The 17,715-nt window shown below is 40.5% G+C and overlaps 2 protein-coding genes across 2 annotated transcripts in view; both read left to right on the top strand.

Moving 5' to 3' along the window:
- Positions 1–17,715, top strand: part of LOC100349442 (uncharacterized) — a 459,397-nt gene that overhangs the window by 431,459 nt on the left and 10,223 nt on the right. The window lies entirely within an intron of this gene.
- On the top strand, positions 10,452–11,362 carry LOC100347777 (ubiquitin-conjugating enzyme E2 D2). The gene is made up of 2 exons (XM_051827392.2): positions 10,452–10,672; positions 10,838–11,362. The coding sequence occupies exon 2, from the start codon at positions 10,870–10,872 to the stop codon at positions 11,311–11,313; it is 444 nt and encodes a 147-aa protein (XP_051683352.1). The 5' UTR covers positions 10,452–10,672; positions 10,838–10,869; the 3' UTR covers positions 11,314–11,362.

The raw sequence follows: 17,715 nt of genomic DNA, 5'->3' as shown, positions 1-17,715 counted from the left end.
TTAGCTGGCTTCACTGGTATCTTCTAAACATTTCAAGAAGAAATATCTTCCATTTGAAAGAAACTCTTCCAGAAAAATTTTATGAGGCCAACATCGCCTTCATACCAAAACCAGACCAAGATATGAAAGTTAAACAATAAACCACTAATCCTCATGAACAGAAATGCCAAAAATCTTTAATTTTTATTACTAATTTTAAATTTATGAAACAAAATTTGTGACATAGTATACAATGAGTGCTCATAAATCTCTCATCACATTTCCCCTTTTAACTTTATATTAGTATATTTATCACAATTAATATTATACCCAGTTTTGCCCTTTTTTAATCCAAACTTTTATCCCTCATACCCTCCCAATGTTTAATAATCAGCATTCTATATATGGAATGAGTTGTGTTTTTTTTTTTTATCATTTTAGCTCCCAAATATAAAGGAGAACATGTGATATTTATGTAAGTCTGGCTTATTTCACCAAACATGATATCCTCCTGTTCTATCCATCTTTAGGCAAATGACAAGATTTCATTATTTTTTATAGCTGAATAATATTCCATTGGGTATATCTAACACATTTTCTGTATCCATTCATCTGATGTTGGATAGGTTGGTTGATTCCATATCTTAGCTATTCAAACAAGTGCTGCTATAAACATGTTGGAGTTGGTATCTCTTTGAAACAATGACTTCATGTCTTTATCTCTTTGAAACAATGATTTCATGTCTTTTGGATATAAACCCAGTAGTGGGATTGCTGGGTCACATGGAAGTTCTATTCCTAGTTTTTTTTAAAAAATCTGCAAACTTTTTTCCACAATGTATTAATTTACATTGCTACCAACTGTATATTACAATTCTCCTTTCTCTACATCCTCACCAGCATTTGTTATTTTCTGTCATTTTGATAATAATCATTCTGACAGGGGTGAGGTGATATCTAATTGTGATTTTGATTTGCATTTCCCTGATGATTAGTGATATTGAGCATTTTTCATATAATTTTTGCCCATTTATAATTCTTATTTTGAGAACTTTTTGTTCAGGTCCTTTGTCCATTTATTAACTGGATTGGTAGTGATTTTTGTTGAGTTTTTTGAGTGGCTAATATATTCTAGATATTAATCCTTTGTCAGATAAGTAGCTTGAAAATATTTTCTCCCATTCTGTCAGATGACTCGTCACTCATTAATTTTTTCCTTTGCTGTGCAGAAACTTCTGAGTTTGACATAATCCTATTTATGTAGTTTTGCTTTTGTTGCTTATACTTTTGCAATCTTATCCAAGAAGCCATTACCTACACCAATGTCTTGAAGTGTTTCCCCTATGTTTTATTCTAGCAATTTCAGTTTCAGGTCTTACATATAAGTCTTTGATCCATCTTGAATTGATTTTTGTAGGTAGTGAGAGATATGGTTATCTAATTAAGTTTATCTAATTTCATTCTTCTACATATATATTACTATTTTGCCAGCACCATTCATTGAAAAGACTATCCTTTCTCCAGTATATGTTCTTGGCAACTTTATCTAAAATCAGTTGGCTGTATGTGAGTGGATTAATTTCTAGGTTCTCAATTCTCTACCATTTATGAACAGGGATGTGAAAACTCTTAATGAAATTTTATCAAATTGAATTCAGGAATATACAAGTAAAAAAATAATACATCATGACTAAGTGGAATTTTGGATGAACATTAAAAAAAAACAATGAGAATGATATTAGCAAGATGATGAACTAGAAAGCTTCAAGCTCTTGCTCTGCAACAAACACACTGATTTAGTAACAATATATGCACTGGATACCTTTGCTCAGAACTTGAGAGATTAGTTGAGAAGTTACATTACCTAGATCAAAGTAAAACTGAGAAGCAAGTTAAGTGAAAAGGGTGAAAAGAAACCATGGAATTTTGCATGTATGCTAGTGCCCCTCCCCTATTCAACCTTCTGCGGCACAACTAGGAGAGAACTAGCAGAGAACTTTTCACACATAGAATCCTCTCTCAGTTGGAAACAAAAGAGTAAACCATATATTCAATATTCTTGTTACTCTGGGGACTTCCTGAGGAATTGAAAACTGCCTTGCCTGACTTAAGGCACAGAGGCTATGAGCAGCCCTGTTTGGAAGCTACAAAAACATCACAGATAACCACTGGGCATTAGAGATACAGTTATACAGGCAGAGGCAGAGGAGAAAGACACTATAGGCTTCTGAGAAAAATCAGTAACAAGTTTTTTAGGGAATATGAGGGCACTAAAGATACACACACAAGCTCAAAAAAAAAAGATATCCACAGGAAAAGTATCAGAGGCCCTAGATTCTCTAGTAATCTGTGAAGACTGGGAAAGGTAATTGGTTTTTCAAATGCCCAGGTCTAAACACATAAATACAAGGCCTACAAAGAAATAGGGAAACATGGCACAATCGACTAAAGAAATAAAATGCCAGAAACTAACCCTAAAAAACACATATCTAGGAGCTGCTTGACAGAGAATTTAAAATTGTCTTAATAAATATGCCAATGAAGGGTCCAGCTCTGTGGCATAGCGGGTGAAGCCACCACCTGCAGTGCTGGCATCCCATATGGGTGCCGGTTAGAGACCCGGCTGCTCCACTTCCGATCCAGCTCTCTGCTATGGCCTGGGAAAGCAGTGGAAGATGGCCCAAGTCCTTGGGCCCCTGCACCCCTATGGGAGACCAGTAAGAAGCTCCTGGCTCCAGATTGGTGCAACTCCAACCACTCTGGCCAATTGAGGAGTGGACCAGAGGATGGAAGACCTCTTTCTCTCTCTCTGCCTCTCCTTCTCTCTGTGACTTTTAAATAAATAAATAAATAAATCTTTTAAAAATATGCCAAAGAAGATAAAAGAAAACACATTTATCCCTGGTAAAGGTAAATGAAATTAGGAAAATTAGGCATTTACAAAATGGCAGTGTGAAAAATAGGTGGAAACTATAAAAAGAATGAAATAGAACTTCTAAAGCTGAAGAATGCAAAAAGTGAACTGAAAAATTCAATATAGAGGTTCAACAGAAGACACTCAGACAGAACAAAATATTAGTGAACTTCAGGACAAATGAATTGAAATAACTGTCAGAGGAGCAAAAACAAAAAAGAAAAAAGATTGAATAAGGAGTCTAAGAGATATAATTATCAACCAGATCAATATATTCATTATTGCAATCTCAAAAGGAAACTAGGGAGAGAAAAGGGAAGAGAGCATAAATAAAGGCTGAAAACTTCACAAAGATGAGGGATAGGAAAGAAAGAGACATAGAGTCAAGAAGTTCTAATAACTACATCAAGGATAAATCAAAGAAGACACACAAATGCGGAAACATAATCAAGCTATCAAAGTGTCAGAAGTCAAAACAAAGAAAGAATCATGAAAGCAGAAAGAGAAAAGTGATTTTTCACAAACAAAAAAAGTTTCTTTAAGATTAGCAGTGGATTTCTCAGCAGAATCCTTGGAGGCCAAAAGGGAGAGGACAAATGCTGGTAAAGCAAGAATATTGTATATGGAAATCTACCTTGCAAAATTAAAGGAGAAATTAAGAGCTTCTCTTATAGACAAACCTGATAACGTTTACATTCATTAGTAATACTAATACTAAAGGAAGACTTTTAAAGTGAAAGAAAGTGATGCTTGGCAATATAACAAGCCCACATGAAAATATAAAGTTCTCTGGTAAAGGTAAATACATGGACGACTAGAAAAATCTATATTAATGTAATTTGGGAGACATAAATTGACTTTCAATTTTTCTACAGTTTTAAATGACAAAATATTTTAAAATGATAAATCTATGTTAATAGATATGTAATATGAAGGCACAATTTTGGTACCAATAACAAAAAGATCAATATGAAGCTGTATAGGACTAGAACTTTTGTTTGTGACGGAAATTAAATTGTTATCAATTTAAAATAGAATATCATAACTTTAAGGTGTTTTATCCAATTGCAATGAGAGCCATTAAGAAAATATTTACAGAACACTTACAAAACGAAATGAGAAGAGAGATGTTGCAGTGGATTCATTTCTGGGAGGAAGAGCGTGGTGGGGGCAAGAGGCACGGAGTCACCACACAGACTCCAGGAGTCGGGTGAAAGCAGGCCTGAGGCAAGCAGCCTGCAGACTCGTTTATTTCACTTGCTACAACAGCTTAGATAGCCAAGGCAGCCAATCTGGTCAAGGGGCGGTCTATGCCCTAACCAATCACAGCCTGTTGCCAGGCAGTTTCTGAAGCCATCTAATCACAGCCTGTTGCCAGGCAGACTCTGTTGCCAGCGGCCATCTTGGCATGGCCTTCTCATTCCACCACATTTCCCCCTTTTCGTTTATTTTTGAGCAACGGGAGGCATGATTCTTAGCTATACCATTTTGACCCCGTTTCCATGTGGTCTCCGTACTCAGCTGTGCCTGTCTTAGATTGTCCCCCAGGGGATCTTACCCGTCGTTGACTAACCAGCGCTCAAAACGGGAGACCACAGGAGTGCTTGCTCAGATAGGGGTAGGAATGAGGAACAGTGGTAATCAGGAATGGCATGACTGCACACAGGCTGTGGGCCGTCCGAGTGGCTGACCAGAGCTAGTAGGGTATAAAACAGTAACGGATGTGGCTATGGGCAGTTTCTCGGGGTAGGATGATAGGGCAGGTGCGTCTACTAACAAGGCAGACTCTCAGCCCTGTTCAGCTGGTTCTGGTTGGCTATCAGTTGCAGGCTTGATGTTTCTGGCTGGTACCCAAATGGGCTGTCCCACATTCTCTGGAAAGACACAAGCATATCCTCGGCCCTTGGTTAGCAGAAGCCTTTTTACAGGCGTTGGAATCCAGGGCCTGAATTCTGCATCCACTCCTACATTAATGGCAAACATGTGGGTGGGATGGGGTCTAGCAGCTGCCCTGAGAGCCTGGGGTGCCTGGGGACTGCCACAAATGTGGGGATCCTCACTGGGTGCAGATGGGATAACCTCACATGGGTTATTGCCTCGAGGTCGTCTAAGTTCATCCCATGGGTATTTGGAGGGTGGCTGACTAGGCATTGCTGCATTGTCTACTGTCATGTCATTTTCACTGTCAGAGCTCTCTCTCTCCCTAAGTCAGCAACTGTTGTCTATGAGACAGGAACCTGGAGTGACAGGCTCTTATCACTCACAGATTCACTATGTTTGGTAATCTGTGCAGGATTCTGAGAGGGGGGTATCTTTCCCATGTTTGAGCACGTAAGAGCGGCACACCACACCAATTTTAGCCAAAGGAAAGACACGCACAGCTCTGCTGCCATAACAATGCAAATTCCTAGCACCTCAGTGGCTGATGGCATCATGCAGGGGCTTCCCTACATTAGACAGACAGTGGTGCATCAGATCGTAAGTATGTCCTGTGCTTAGTGGGGGACTTCTTTGATTCGTTAGGTCAAGGCCATATGCCCACACAGTGTCTCCGGAGCATCACCTCTCTCAGTGAGGGAAGATGACTTGGTTCCAAATTCTGGGATGATCAGTCCCTTATGTGAATTTGCCAGGTGAAACGAAAGTAAAAGGAGGAGCCGAGAAGCGACGTATGCTTCTGGGTGGTGTGTTCCTAACCTGGGGTCACTTAGACTGAGGACAAGGACAAGGAAGGGGGCATAGGAGGGGATTCTGTGCTCATCCTCACAGAACCGAACAGCACACAAAACACTGAGGGGCCTACTTGCCGAAATCCAGGGGGGGCCTCACCGAGTCCGACACGCTGTCTCTCTCTCAGTCACGTTGGTGCACCAGATGTTGTGGTGGATTCGTTTCTGAGAGGAAGAGCGTGGTGGGGGCAAGAGACGCGGAGTCACCGCACAGACTCCAGGAGTCGGGTGAAAGCAGGCCTGAGGCAAGCAGCCTGCAGACTCGTTTATTTCACTTGCTACAACAGCTTAGATAGCCAAGGCAGCCAATCTGGTCAAGGGGCGGTCTATGCCCTAACCAATCACAGCCTGTTGCCAGGCAGTTTCTGAGGCCATCCAATCACAGCCTGTTGCCAGGCAGACTCTGTTGTCAGCGGCCATTTGGCATGGCCTTCTCATTCCACCACATTTATGTTACAACAAAAAATACCTACGAAGTACAAAGGGAGGCAGTATGAGAAGAAAGTAGGGAGGAAAGCTACAAGACATAGAGAAAACAATTAACAAAATGTCAGTACTAAATCTTTCCATATAAGTAATTACTTTAAATGCAAATGAATTAAATTCCACAATTAAAGGACAGATTGGTTGAATGGATTTTTAAAAACATCTAATTATATTCTGTCTATAAGGAACTCACTATAGCTATAAGGACATACATAAGCAGAAACAAAAAAGTATCCTGTGTAAATGATAACTTAAAAAGAACAGAGATGGTCACATTCATATTAAAAAAAAAACTTTGGCCAAGACAGGAAGGACATTACACAAGAATGAATGAGTCAATTCACCAAGATGATATGATGCTTATAAATATTTGTGCATCATATTAGAAAATTTAAAAAGAACAAATATGTACATCACAATAGAAGCAAGAAAATATGACAAAATATATTTATGATAATGACTCACAGCAAACTAGAAATAAAAAGAACTGCCTTAATTTGATAAATGGCACCAGTGGACATCTAATATCATATCATACTCAATCTTAAAATACTGAATTATTTCACCGTAAGATCAAAAAGCAGTGTGGATGTTCATTCTCATCACTTACATTCAATACTCAACTTGGGGTTTTATCCTGTGTAATCAGGCAAGGAAATTAAAAGTGATCCAGATTGGAAAGGAAGAAGCAAAACGGTCTTTATCTGAAGATGATTTGAGTGTCTATGTAGAAACTCTATTCAAATCTACATGAAATTTACCTGTAATAAGTGATTTTGCAACATTTCAAGATTTAAAGTCAATATAAAATAAATTATCCTTAAACCCCAGATTCTCTCTTGAAAAGCAAGAATTCTGATCTTTACTGTCAGTTGCATTAATTTAGTTTAAACCAATGATTCTCACAGTGTGGTCGTTAGGACAGCAACATCAGCATCACCTGGAACTTGCTACAAACACAAATTTGGGGGCCCCAGCCTACACTTACTAAGTCATATACTCTGGGGCAGGGGTGCAGCAATCTGTACTTTAATAAGCCCTCCAGATGATACTGATGCAAGCTCAAGTTTGAGAAACACTGCTTTAGATACAATTACATCATTAAACTTATTTTTTTATGACTTTTGTGACAAAAGCAGAAGAAAACTTCATAATTGTGTCAACTTCCATCAAGGAGAAAGAGACACATCAGCAATGAAAAATTAAAGAATCAGTGCTGAGCTGTGATTTTTTTTTCCCTTGGCTAAGTGAATGGAACACTTCAGCTAGACAGAGTGATGGAAAATGAAGAACAGTTGATAGATATTAATCTACTTCATCCCACATATTTATAACCTGAATGCTAAAGTTATGAATGACCTTTAATTGATATGAACAGTGAAAGAGATAGAAGAGAGCCAGGTTTGCATTGACAGGATTTGCCCTGCTCAACAAAGTGAGGCTTTTTGTGAAATTAAATATGTGTTGCAATAGTATATCACATTGAAAGGATGCTTGTATCATTTTTATTCCTAAAATTTGACAGCTCATTATCTATAATGAAAGTGTAATAGTGACTGTATCTGAAGAAAGTAATATGCCCTTATTACTAAACTGTATGAGAATTGTTACATTATGTCAGATGAAAGTTAAAGTGGCTTTGAACTGTCATCTAGGCCTTGTCAAATGAAGAATAACAGCGTATTCCCACAATACTGTTTTCTGTTTTTATTTTGATATAATATCTTGTATCCTGTAATGTTTCTGACCTAAATTTTAGGATAGATAGAGAAAGTGAGAACTATAACTTTTTTATATATTTGTGTATAAATTATGTCATGCATTCTTTATTGAATGCATGCAGTCATCCAAAAAATATTGAGTACCCAGTATGCACTAGACAGTAAGAGAACAACAATGATGAAGGCCAATCTTTTCATAAAAGAGCTATCAGACTGGCTACGAGGATGAAGTTTTAAATAGATAATAACAATGCAGTATATAATACATGCTAAATCGGAGGCACACAGAAGATTCTGTATAGCAGAATAGAGTGAATTTTAAATCTGTGCGAACAAGTTAATAGGACAGCCTTGAAACTTAGAACTCACCATGCAGGTAATGGAGAGTTACTGAAAACTTTCAAGTACAGCTTATGATAGGAATCGATTTATGCTTTGGAGAGGTCATTCTACATGGCAATGCTGAATATGGATTTGAAAACAGCAAGACTGGCAGCACAGACACTCATTAAAAATATATTATTGAGGCCGGCGCCGTGGCTCAATAGGCTAATCCTCCACCTTGCGGCGCCGGCACACCGGGTTCTAGTCCCGGTTGGGGCGCCGGATTCTGTCCCGGTTGCCCCTCTTCCAGGCCAGCTCTCTGCTATGGCCAGGGAGTGCAGTGGAGGATGGCCCAGGTGCTTGGGCCCTGCACCCCATGGGAGACCAGGAAAAGCACCTGGATCCTGGCTCCTGCCATCGGATCAGCGCGGTGCGCCGGCTGCAGCGGCGGCCATTGGAGGGTGAACCAACGGCAAATGGAAGACCTTTCTCTCTCTGTCTCTCTCTCTCACTGTCCACTCTGCCTGTCAAAAAAAAAATATATATATATATTATTGAAGTCTATTGACAAACATTTACATCCTAAATGATAGTCACAACTGGGGATAAAGTGCATATAGATGAAAAAGGCATAGTCTCCACTATTTGATCACAGATAGGATGTGGGATCATGACCATACTTTTTTCCCATAGAGAACATATGCAAGATTACATAGTCTTGATGTCCATACCATAAAAAGGTTGAAGTTAATGGTATCTGATCTTGAAAAATAATTTTCAAATGTCATCCTCATGGGAAAAAATAAATTTGGAAGTTTATCTTAAATTTTTGCAATATTGTGTATACTTCCTCCATAAATAATTGGCCCTTGTTTTCTTTTTAAACTTTCTTACAAAATGTTATCTCAAGGCCGGCACCGCGGTTCACTTGGCTAATCCTCTGCCTGCAGTGCCGGCACCCCGGGTTCTAGTCCCCGTCAGGGCGCTGGATTCTGTCCCGGTTGCACCTCTTCCAGTCCAGCTCTCTGCTGTGGCCCAGGAAGGCAGAGGAGATGGCCCAGGTGCTTGGCTCCCTGCACCCACATGGCAGACCAGGAGGAAGCGCCTGGCTCCTGGCTTCGGATCAGTGCAGTGCACCGGCCGTAGCGGCCATTTAGAGAGTGAACCAATGGAAGGAAGACCTTTCTCTCTGTCTCTCTCTCTCACTGTCTAAACTCTGCCTGTCAAAAAATAAAAGTAAATAAAAAGTTATCTCAAATAAAGATTTTTAAATTTGATATTCACCACAGTCACATGAATAGCTTATTTGTTCAGAAGCACACATGCCATATGCTTCTTTGATATCACATAATACAGAGATTTGGAAAAGTTCCTTCCAATGAGTTTTATGACATTTTTATCTTACTAGAAGACCCATTCAGACAACTAAGTACATTCCCCCCCTTGTAAAGTGCTGTCAAATAATCATCTTGTCTTTTTAAGTTGGTCGAATAAGTATATTGGATAACTAGTTTTGCTGCAAGGAAACTTTCATAATTGAAAAATACCTAGTATCTTATAAACAAACAGACTCACCATGAATGATATAGTTTCTTATTAAAATGTAAAAACTCAATTTATTAATTAATGTAAAATAATTAATATAGGAAACATCATTTTGTTTGGATAGTACTTCTTTGGCTTTTCCAGGCAAATAGGGTTTAATGTAAATCATAGCTATTTTGGAAAGTCTCAAGAATGACATTCTGTTCTGCAGTTACATGTGTTTTTGGAAGCATCGATTCCAAATTTTTTTTTAATAAAGAAACATAACTAACATGCATATATGTACCAGACGGGCTACTGGTTTACTTCTCTTCCTTTCTCCCATTCATCTTGTTCTGTCGTGTCAAAAGTTCTTAAAAACTTAAAGCGGTTTTATACTAAACCAAATTTTTTAAAGTTTTTAATCTTTGTAAAGTATAAATTGACCGAAACGTTACCAAAAGTTACTTTTAAAAGTATTGCGCCGATATTAAGTTTACTAATGTTCACCAAAGGCGAAGTGAGGGACTGAGGAGAGATTACGTGAAAGCCAGTAGGGTAAAACGTTGGGGAAGGTGACTGTGTGAGGGGTGTTGAGGTGGAGGGGTTGGTCATTGACGCGACCTCCTACATTCAGATAACTATGGGCGAGGGCGGTGCCCTCACAACGGGGAGCCCGCAGCCCCACCCCCTCCCCTGCTCCCCTCGTCGCCCCCTGCGACGCGCCCTTAGGTGACGCTGCACTGCGTCTGCGGCGCGGCTTCTGTGACTTCACAACACATCTCCGTTGGCCCCTGGCCCCAGTGATGGACTGAAGGGCTAGCGGCAGGAACCTCCCCGCTAGGACAGAAGCAGCGGCGTCAGGAGGCCACGGTTCCGGTATAGCCCAGCCCGGCCTCCCGGCTCCCGACAGCGCAGCAGCTTCGGAGACGGCGGCGGCGGCGGCGGCAGTCGCCGCCACCGCCGGGAGCCACAGGTGTCCCGAAGCTCTAAAGGTGCGGTGGAAACCCCGACACCCCGGGTCCTTTACCCTCCCTACCCTCCGTCAGCCTCCCCCGACGTCCCCAGACACCCTCGCGCGGGGGGCCCTCAGTCCACATCGCGTACTCGCGGCTCGTGATTCCTCCCACCCCAGATCGCGGCTTTCTGCCTTTTTCCAGACCTGGGATCCCGACCCTAGGTGCTGCGAAGGATGGCGCTCAAACGCATCCAGAAGGAGCTCCTCGATCTGACGCGGGACCCCCCGGCCCAGTGCTCCGCGGGTCCTGTGGCAAATGACATCTTCCACTGGCAGGCTACCATCATGGGGCCCAATGACAGCCCCTACCAGGGAGGTGTCTTCTTCCTAACCATCCAGTTCCCGTCCGATTACCCTTTCAAACCACCCAAGGTCGCATTCACCACCCGAATTTACCATCCGAATATCAACCGAAATGGAAGTATCTGCCTAGACATCCTTAGGTCCGAGTGGTCGCCAGCATTGACCATTTCCAAAGTGTTGCTGTCCATCTGCTCTATGCTGTGCGACCCCAACCCGGATGATCCTTTGGTCCCAGAAATTGCGAAGATCTACCGAAAGGACCGGACGAAGTATGAGCGAATAGCTCGAGAATGGACTCAGAAATATGCCATGTGATTTCAAAATAAAAGTCCATCACCTTAATAATAAACATAGATGAACTGGCCATGCAATTTACTGGTTTTCTTTTGATTACTTTATGAGGCGCCATCTCCCCCATCCTTCTGACACACTTACAACTTTAAGTGTAGAGGTGGAAGTTGGGGGGAAGGGGAATGTGGGATTTTGGGCAGAGTGTAGTCTAAGGCAAAGAGACCCATTTTAATTTAGTTTTGACTAAAAGATTTCTTCATTGATTGGGGATTGGGAAACAGCAAGAACCATGGGGTGGTGGCTTTACAATGAGAAAGAGCAGTTGCACAAAGCAGTGGGAAAAATTTTAATGTGGAGTCATCTAGAAGTGAAAACAGGAAAAGCTGGCTGTAGATTATAAACTAGTTAAGGATTAATTTTATACTGAAGAACCTGTAACCTCAGCTGTTTTGTTTTTGATCAAAATTAATATTAACTGATACACTCTATGTTGATGTCTAGGTTTAACTGACCAAAAATGAAATGGGTTAGCAATTGCTGCAAAATAAAATGGATTTTGTTTCCAGCTTTCAACACTACCTATTCCTTCAACTCCCACCATTTTGCCCACTCTTCTCTCCCATCATTTGGCTTGGATGTGTCTTCTCAGGACACATCTACTAGCTTTACCTTCACCTGGTTTCTCAATATCCATGGTGCAATGGGCAGCATCAGATTCATGGTCATCAGTTTCCCTTGCCCTCCAGTTCCAAGTGGGAGATGGAAAGCAGACCAGGTAGGTGTGGCACACACTGACTTAGATGGCCACTCAACTCCAAACCTAGAATCCCCCAATCTTGAAGGAAGGCTTCTAGCAAGCCTGCCCAAACCCTTCTTTTTTTTTTTTAAAAGATTGTATTTGTTTACTTGAAAGTTAGTTACAGAGAGGCAGAGCCAAAGAAAGAGAGAGAGAGAGAGAGAGAGAGAGAGGTGTCTTCATCTGCTGGTTTCACTCCCCAGATGGCCACAACCGCCAGAGCTGTGCCAATCCGAAGCCAGGTGCCAGGAGCTTCTTCCCCATCTCCCATGTGGGTGCAGGGGCCCAAGGACTTGGGCGATCTTCTACTGCTTTCCCAGACCACAGCAGAGATCTGGATCGGAAGAGGAGCAGCCAGGACTAGAACCAGTGCCCATATGGGATGCTGGCACCACAGGTGGCGGCTTTACCCAATACACCACAGCACCAGTCCCCCAAACCCTTCTCATTAACCTGGTCAGGAAACACAAATCTACCCTCTGTCCTGGAGGGACCTCTATCTTCCAAGACTGTTTGCTATAGGAACATACCCCAATAAAGCTCTTTTAAAAATTAAAAATTAGGAGCTAGCCAATCTGACTTGCCCCAAGTGGAGGTATTAGAAACATGCCAGGGGATTCCAATTCAATCCCATCAAGGTGGCATGTACCAATGACATCTCACTAGTCCAAGTGATCAGTTCAGTTCACAATTGATCATAATGATAGGATTAAGAGTCAAAGGGATCACATAAATAAGACTAGTGTCTGCTAATACTAACTGATAGAATTTAAAAGGAGAGAACAATCCAACATGGGAAGCAGGATACACAGCAGACTCATAGAATGGCAGATGTCCTAAAAAGCACTCTGGCCTCAGAATCAGCCCTTAAGGCATTTGGATATGGCTGAAGAGCCCATGAGAGTATTTTAGGCATGGAAAGCCAAGACACTCTGGCAAACAAACAAACAAACAAACAAACCTAAATGAAAGATCTCTGTGAGTGAGATCCCAGTGGAAAGAACAGGCCATCAAAGAAGGAGGTACCTTTCTCTGAAGGGAAGAGAGAACTTCCACTTTCACTATGACCTTGTCTAAATAAGATCGGAGTTGGCGAACTCAAAAGGCTTCCATAGCCTTGGCAACTCATGACAAGAGCCTAGGGTGATTACTGATGCCATAAACAAGAGTGTCAATTTGTTAAGTCAACAACAGGAGTCACTGTGCACTTACTCCCCATGTAGGATCTCTGTCCTTAATGTATTGTACAATGTGAATTAATGCTATAACTAGTACTCAAACAGTACTTTACACTTTGTGTTTCTGTGTGGGTGCAAACTGTTGAAGTCTTTACTTAATATATACTAAATTGATCTTCTGTATATAAAGATAATTTAAAATGAATCTTGATGTGAATGGAATGGGAGAGGGAGCGGAAGATGGGAGGGTTGTGGGTGGGAAGGAAGTTATGGGGGGGGAAGCCACTGTAATTCATAAGCTGTACTTTGGAAATTTATATTTATTAAATAAAAGTTAAAAAAAAATAGGAGCTAGCATAGTGGAGCAGCTATTTAAGCCACTGCCTGGGAGTCTTGCATCCCATATCAGAGCTTTTGTTCCACTCCCAGCTGCTCCGCTTCTGATCCCATCTCCTGCTAATGTGCCTGGGAAAGCAGTAGAAGATGGCACAAGTGATTTGGCCCCTGCTGTCCATACAGCAGACCCAGTAGTTCCAGGTTCCTGGCTTCAGTCAGGACCAGCCCAAGCAAGCAGTTGTGGCCGTTAGAGGAGTGAACTAGCAGAAGGAAGATTATCTCTCCCTTTCTGTGTGTGTATCTCTCCCTCTCTATCACTCTTTCAAATAAAGAAATATTTAAAATATATTCAATATTAAACTTAACGTTTTTGTTTTTGCTTTTTTAAAGATTTATTTATTTATTTGAAAGTCAGAGTTACACACACAAAGGAGAGGCAGAGAGAGAGAGGGAGAGGTCTTCCATCCGCTGGTTCACTCCCCAGATGGCCCTAACAGCCGGAGCTGTGCTGATCCGAAGCCAGGAGCCAGGAGCTTCTTCTGGGTCTCCCACACAGGTGCAGGGGCCCAAGGACTTGGGCCATCTTCTACTGCTTTCCCAGGTCAAAGCAAAGAGCTGGATCGGAAATGGAGCAGCCGTACAGGTCTCGAACCAGCGCCCATATGGGATGCCTGCACTCCAGGCAGCGGCTTTACCTGCTGCGCCACAACGACGGCTCCAAAGCATAACATTTAATAAATCCTTTTTTGGCCGGCACCGCGGCTCACTTGGCTAATCCTCTACCTGTGGCGCCGGCACACCGGGTTCTAGTCCCAGTTGGGACGCCAGATTCTGTCCCGGTTGCTCCTCTTCCAGTCCAGCTCTCTGCTGTGGCCCTGGAAGGCTGTGGAGGATGGCCCAAGTGCTTGGGCCCTGCGCCCGCAAGGGAGACCAGGAGAAGCACCTGGCTCCTGGCTTCAGATCAGCGCAGAGTGCCAGCAGCAGCGCACTGGCTGTACGGGCCATTTAGAGTGTGAACCAATGGAAAGGAGGACCTTTCTCTCTTTCTTCCCCTCACTGTCTAACTCTGCCTGTCAAAAATAAATAAATAAAAAATTAATAAATAAATCCCCTTTTAGCCATTTAAGCAAAATGATTCATTTTTAGTTTTTGTGTTTACAGTCTTAGAAGGAAATTCAGATTATTAAGTTCGGTAAACACAATGTGTAGAAAAACTTACCTTCTGTTAAATCTTAAAAAAAATCCTGGAAATGATAGTTCAGGATAAATGCTGTCACGAGATGTATAGAAGTATCAAGGAGAAAGGGACTCTAACAGTTTTAATTGCATAGGGCTATTTGGTTGTAAAGGTAAAAATTAATTTTGTGAAAATACTTGTGGAAAAGTCTGTTTCCTCCACTGAAATTTGTACATTCAGAGGTGATTAATTATTGTAATAAACAGATTACTGCCATCTTTACATTTTAAATATTTCATAATTTAATTAATTATATAATCGTAGTAAGCTAATGATCATTTTTAAAGCTTTAATTTTTAAAAAGTTTAATTCATTTTTTAATATTTCAAGAAAAAGAGAACACCAATAACTGTAGCAGGGAAAATACGTGCTTAATTTCTTACTGCTTTCTTACACATTTAAAGCTATTTGAATGCTAACAATGTTAGCATTTTCTCTACTTAGAGCACAAGAGGAAAAAAATGTTTCATTTCTAATAAAGTGCACTAATTGGTAAATTACTTTAATTTTTCACTTAAATTTAAAAAATCTTTTTCTAAAATTTGTTTCATTAATTTTCTTTTGGAAATGTAGAAGTTAATTTTAGTACCTAATCTATAAAATGTTCTTTTAGGGGAGATTGAGGGATTATAATTTTGTAAAGATATGGGAAATTCAATCACTTGATATTTTTAAAATTATGTATTAAAACAACCAATAAATATATGAAAAGCTTTGACTTCTTTCGCAAAGGTACTAGGCTGTAAATTTCTTTTTTATCCTATATTAAGGCAAGGCTGTCTAATATAATGTTTTGCAATGATGTCTCTAACTCTGCCTTTTAAAATAAATAAAAAATAAAATATATTTTAAAAAGGAAATATTCTTTATCTACACAATCCAGTACATTAACCAACAGTGTGAACACCTGAAATTGAAAGAAGGAGAGAATTCTGTTAAGAACAGAGAAGCTAATAGGAACAAGTATTGTAAAACATAGTTTTGACTGACAGGGTTTTTTAAATATATATAGCACAGTTTCAGCCAAATACTTTTTAAAATTTTTTCAGTTTTTTAGGCTATCAAGAGATTTTTGTAAAATATTTACATTATGAAGTGACTACAAAAATGAATAAAATTTTTGTTCATGTCACTAAAGGACATGTTAAGGATACGTTTCATATTTGTAGAGGTTAAAATATTACCACATAAGGAAATTTTTTTATGATTTATTTATTTACTCTGAAAGTCGAGTTACAGAGAGAGAGAGGGAGAGACACACAGAGAGACACACACAGAGAGAGATCTTCCATCTGCTGGTTCACTCCCCAAATAGCCCAAATGGCTAGCACTGGACCAGGACGAAGCCAGGAGCCAGGAGCTTCCTCTGGGTTTCCCATGTGGGTGGCAGAGGCCCAAGCACTTGGGCCATGTTCCCCTGCTTTTCCCAGGCCATAGCAGAAAGCTGGATCAGAAGTAGAGCAACCAGACATGAACCGGCCCATATGGGATTCTGGCAATGCAGGCAGTGCTTCACCTCCTATGCCACAATGACGGCTCCCTTATAAGGAACTCTAAATGAGAAATAAGAAGCTAATAGAAACATGTATTGTAAAGATTGATGAAGAATGGGATGGGAGAAGGAGTAGGAGATGGGATGGTTGCGGGTAGGAGAGAGGTTATGGGGGAGAAAGCTGCTATAATCCAAAAGTTGTACTTTGGAAATTTATATTTATTAAATAAAAGTTTTAAAAAAAGATTATATATGTAGGTCATCAGTAAGGATAGCAAGAATTTTTAGAATAAATTGTTCTCACACTATTACAACCTTTTCTATTATAGTCTAATACATGGTTACTAATTATATTGTTTCTATTATTTGCTTCAAAGATCACAGTTTCAAAATGAAAATTAAACCCAAAAAATAATAACTATTTTGGGGCTGACATTGAAATCTCAGCAGGATATTTTGTGATAGTCAAAATGGCCATATCAAGATGGTGATAGCATTTCTGCTTAGAGCACTTAATGATGTTTTAAAAAGATGTATTTATTGATCTGAGAGGCAGAGTTACAGAGAGAGAAAGGAGGGACAGAGAGGTATTCCATACACTGGTTCACTCCCCAGATGGATGCAACAGGTGGAGCTGGGCCTATCTGAAGCCGGGAGCCAGGAGGTTCCTCCGAGTCTTCCACATGGGTGCAGGAGCCCAAGCACTTGGGCCACCCTCCATTGTTTTCCCAGGCCATTAGCAAAGAGTTGGATAGGAAGAGGAGCAGCCCGGACACGAACTGACGCCCATAGCGGATGCTGGCACCACAGGAGGAGGCTTAACCTACTATGACAGTGCCAGCCCCTTAATGATCTTTTTTATTCAAACTTGTCACTTCCATTTTGCTCCGTTAGTCTTCATCTACCACTTACTAAATATCAGCGACATAAATGCGAAATGTTAAAATTTGTATTTGGATCAGGGGAAGGAGATACAGTCTTGTTCTGTTGTCAGTATTTTCCAAAGCATTTTAACCAAGATGATCTGGGGAAAAGATTCTATCCTAAGCATCAAAGACAGCTTTTGCCTAGTAAAAATTGCTAGCAGGTGCTCTCTGAATGAAAGCATGCAATGTAAAATTGAGTACTTTCAGCTTACTGCTTGGCACAGTTTTCAATATCATGATTTCTGTGTAATAAGAGTAAATAAGCATGACTGAGTTTTGCCTTGATAGATACTCTCAGGGCAGTTCTTATTCACATTGAAAGTCGAGCCATAAACAAGGATGATTGATGGATACTAGTATTGAGCTCTATATGTTGGTGATATGGAAAGCATAGAAGACATCCAACCATCAAAGACGGAGCCTTCTTTAATCTCATAATTACAGAACTTTCTCCTATAATT

Source organism: Oryctolagus cuniculus, chromosome X (assembly GCF_964237555.1).
Source record: "Oryctolagus cuniculus chromosome X, mOryCun1.1, whole genome shotgun sequence".
Lineage (NCBI taxonomy): Eukaryota > Metazoa > Chordata > Mammalia > Lagomorpha > Leporidae > Oryctolagus > Oryctolagus cuniculus.
This window is presented reverse-complemented; position numbering and strand designations above follow the sequence as displayed.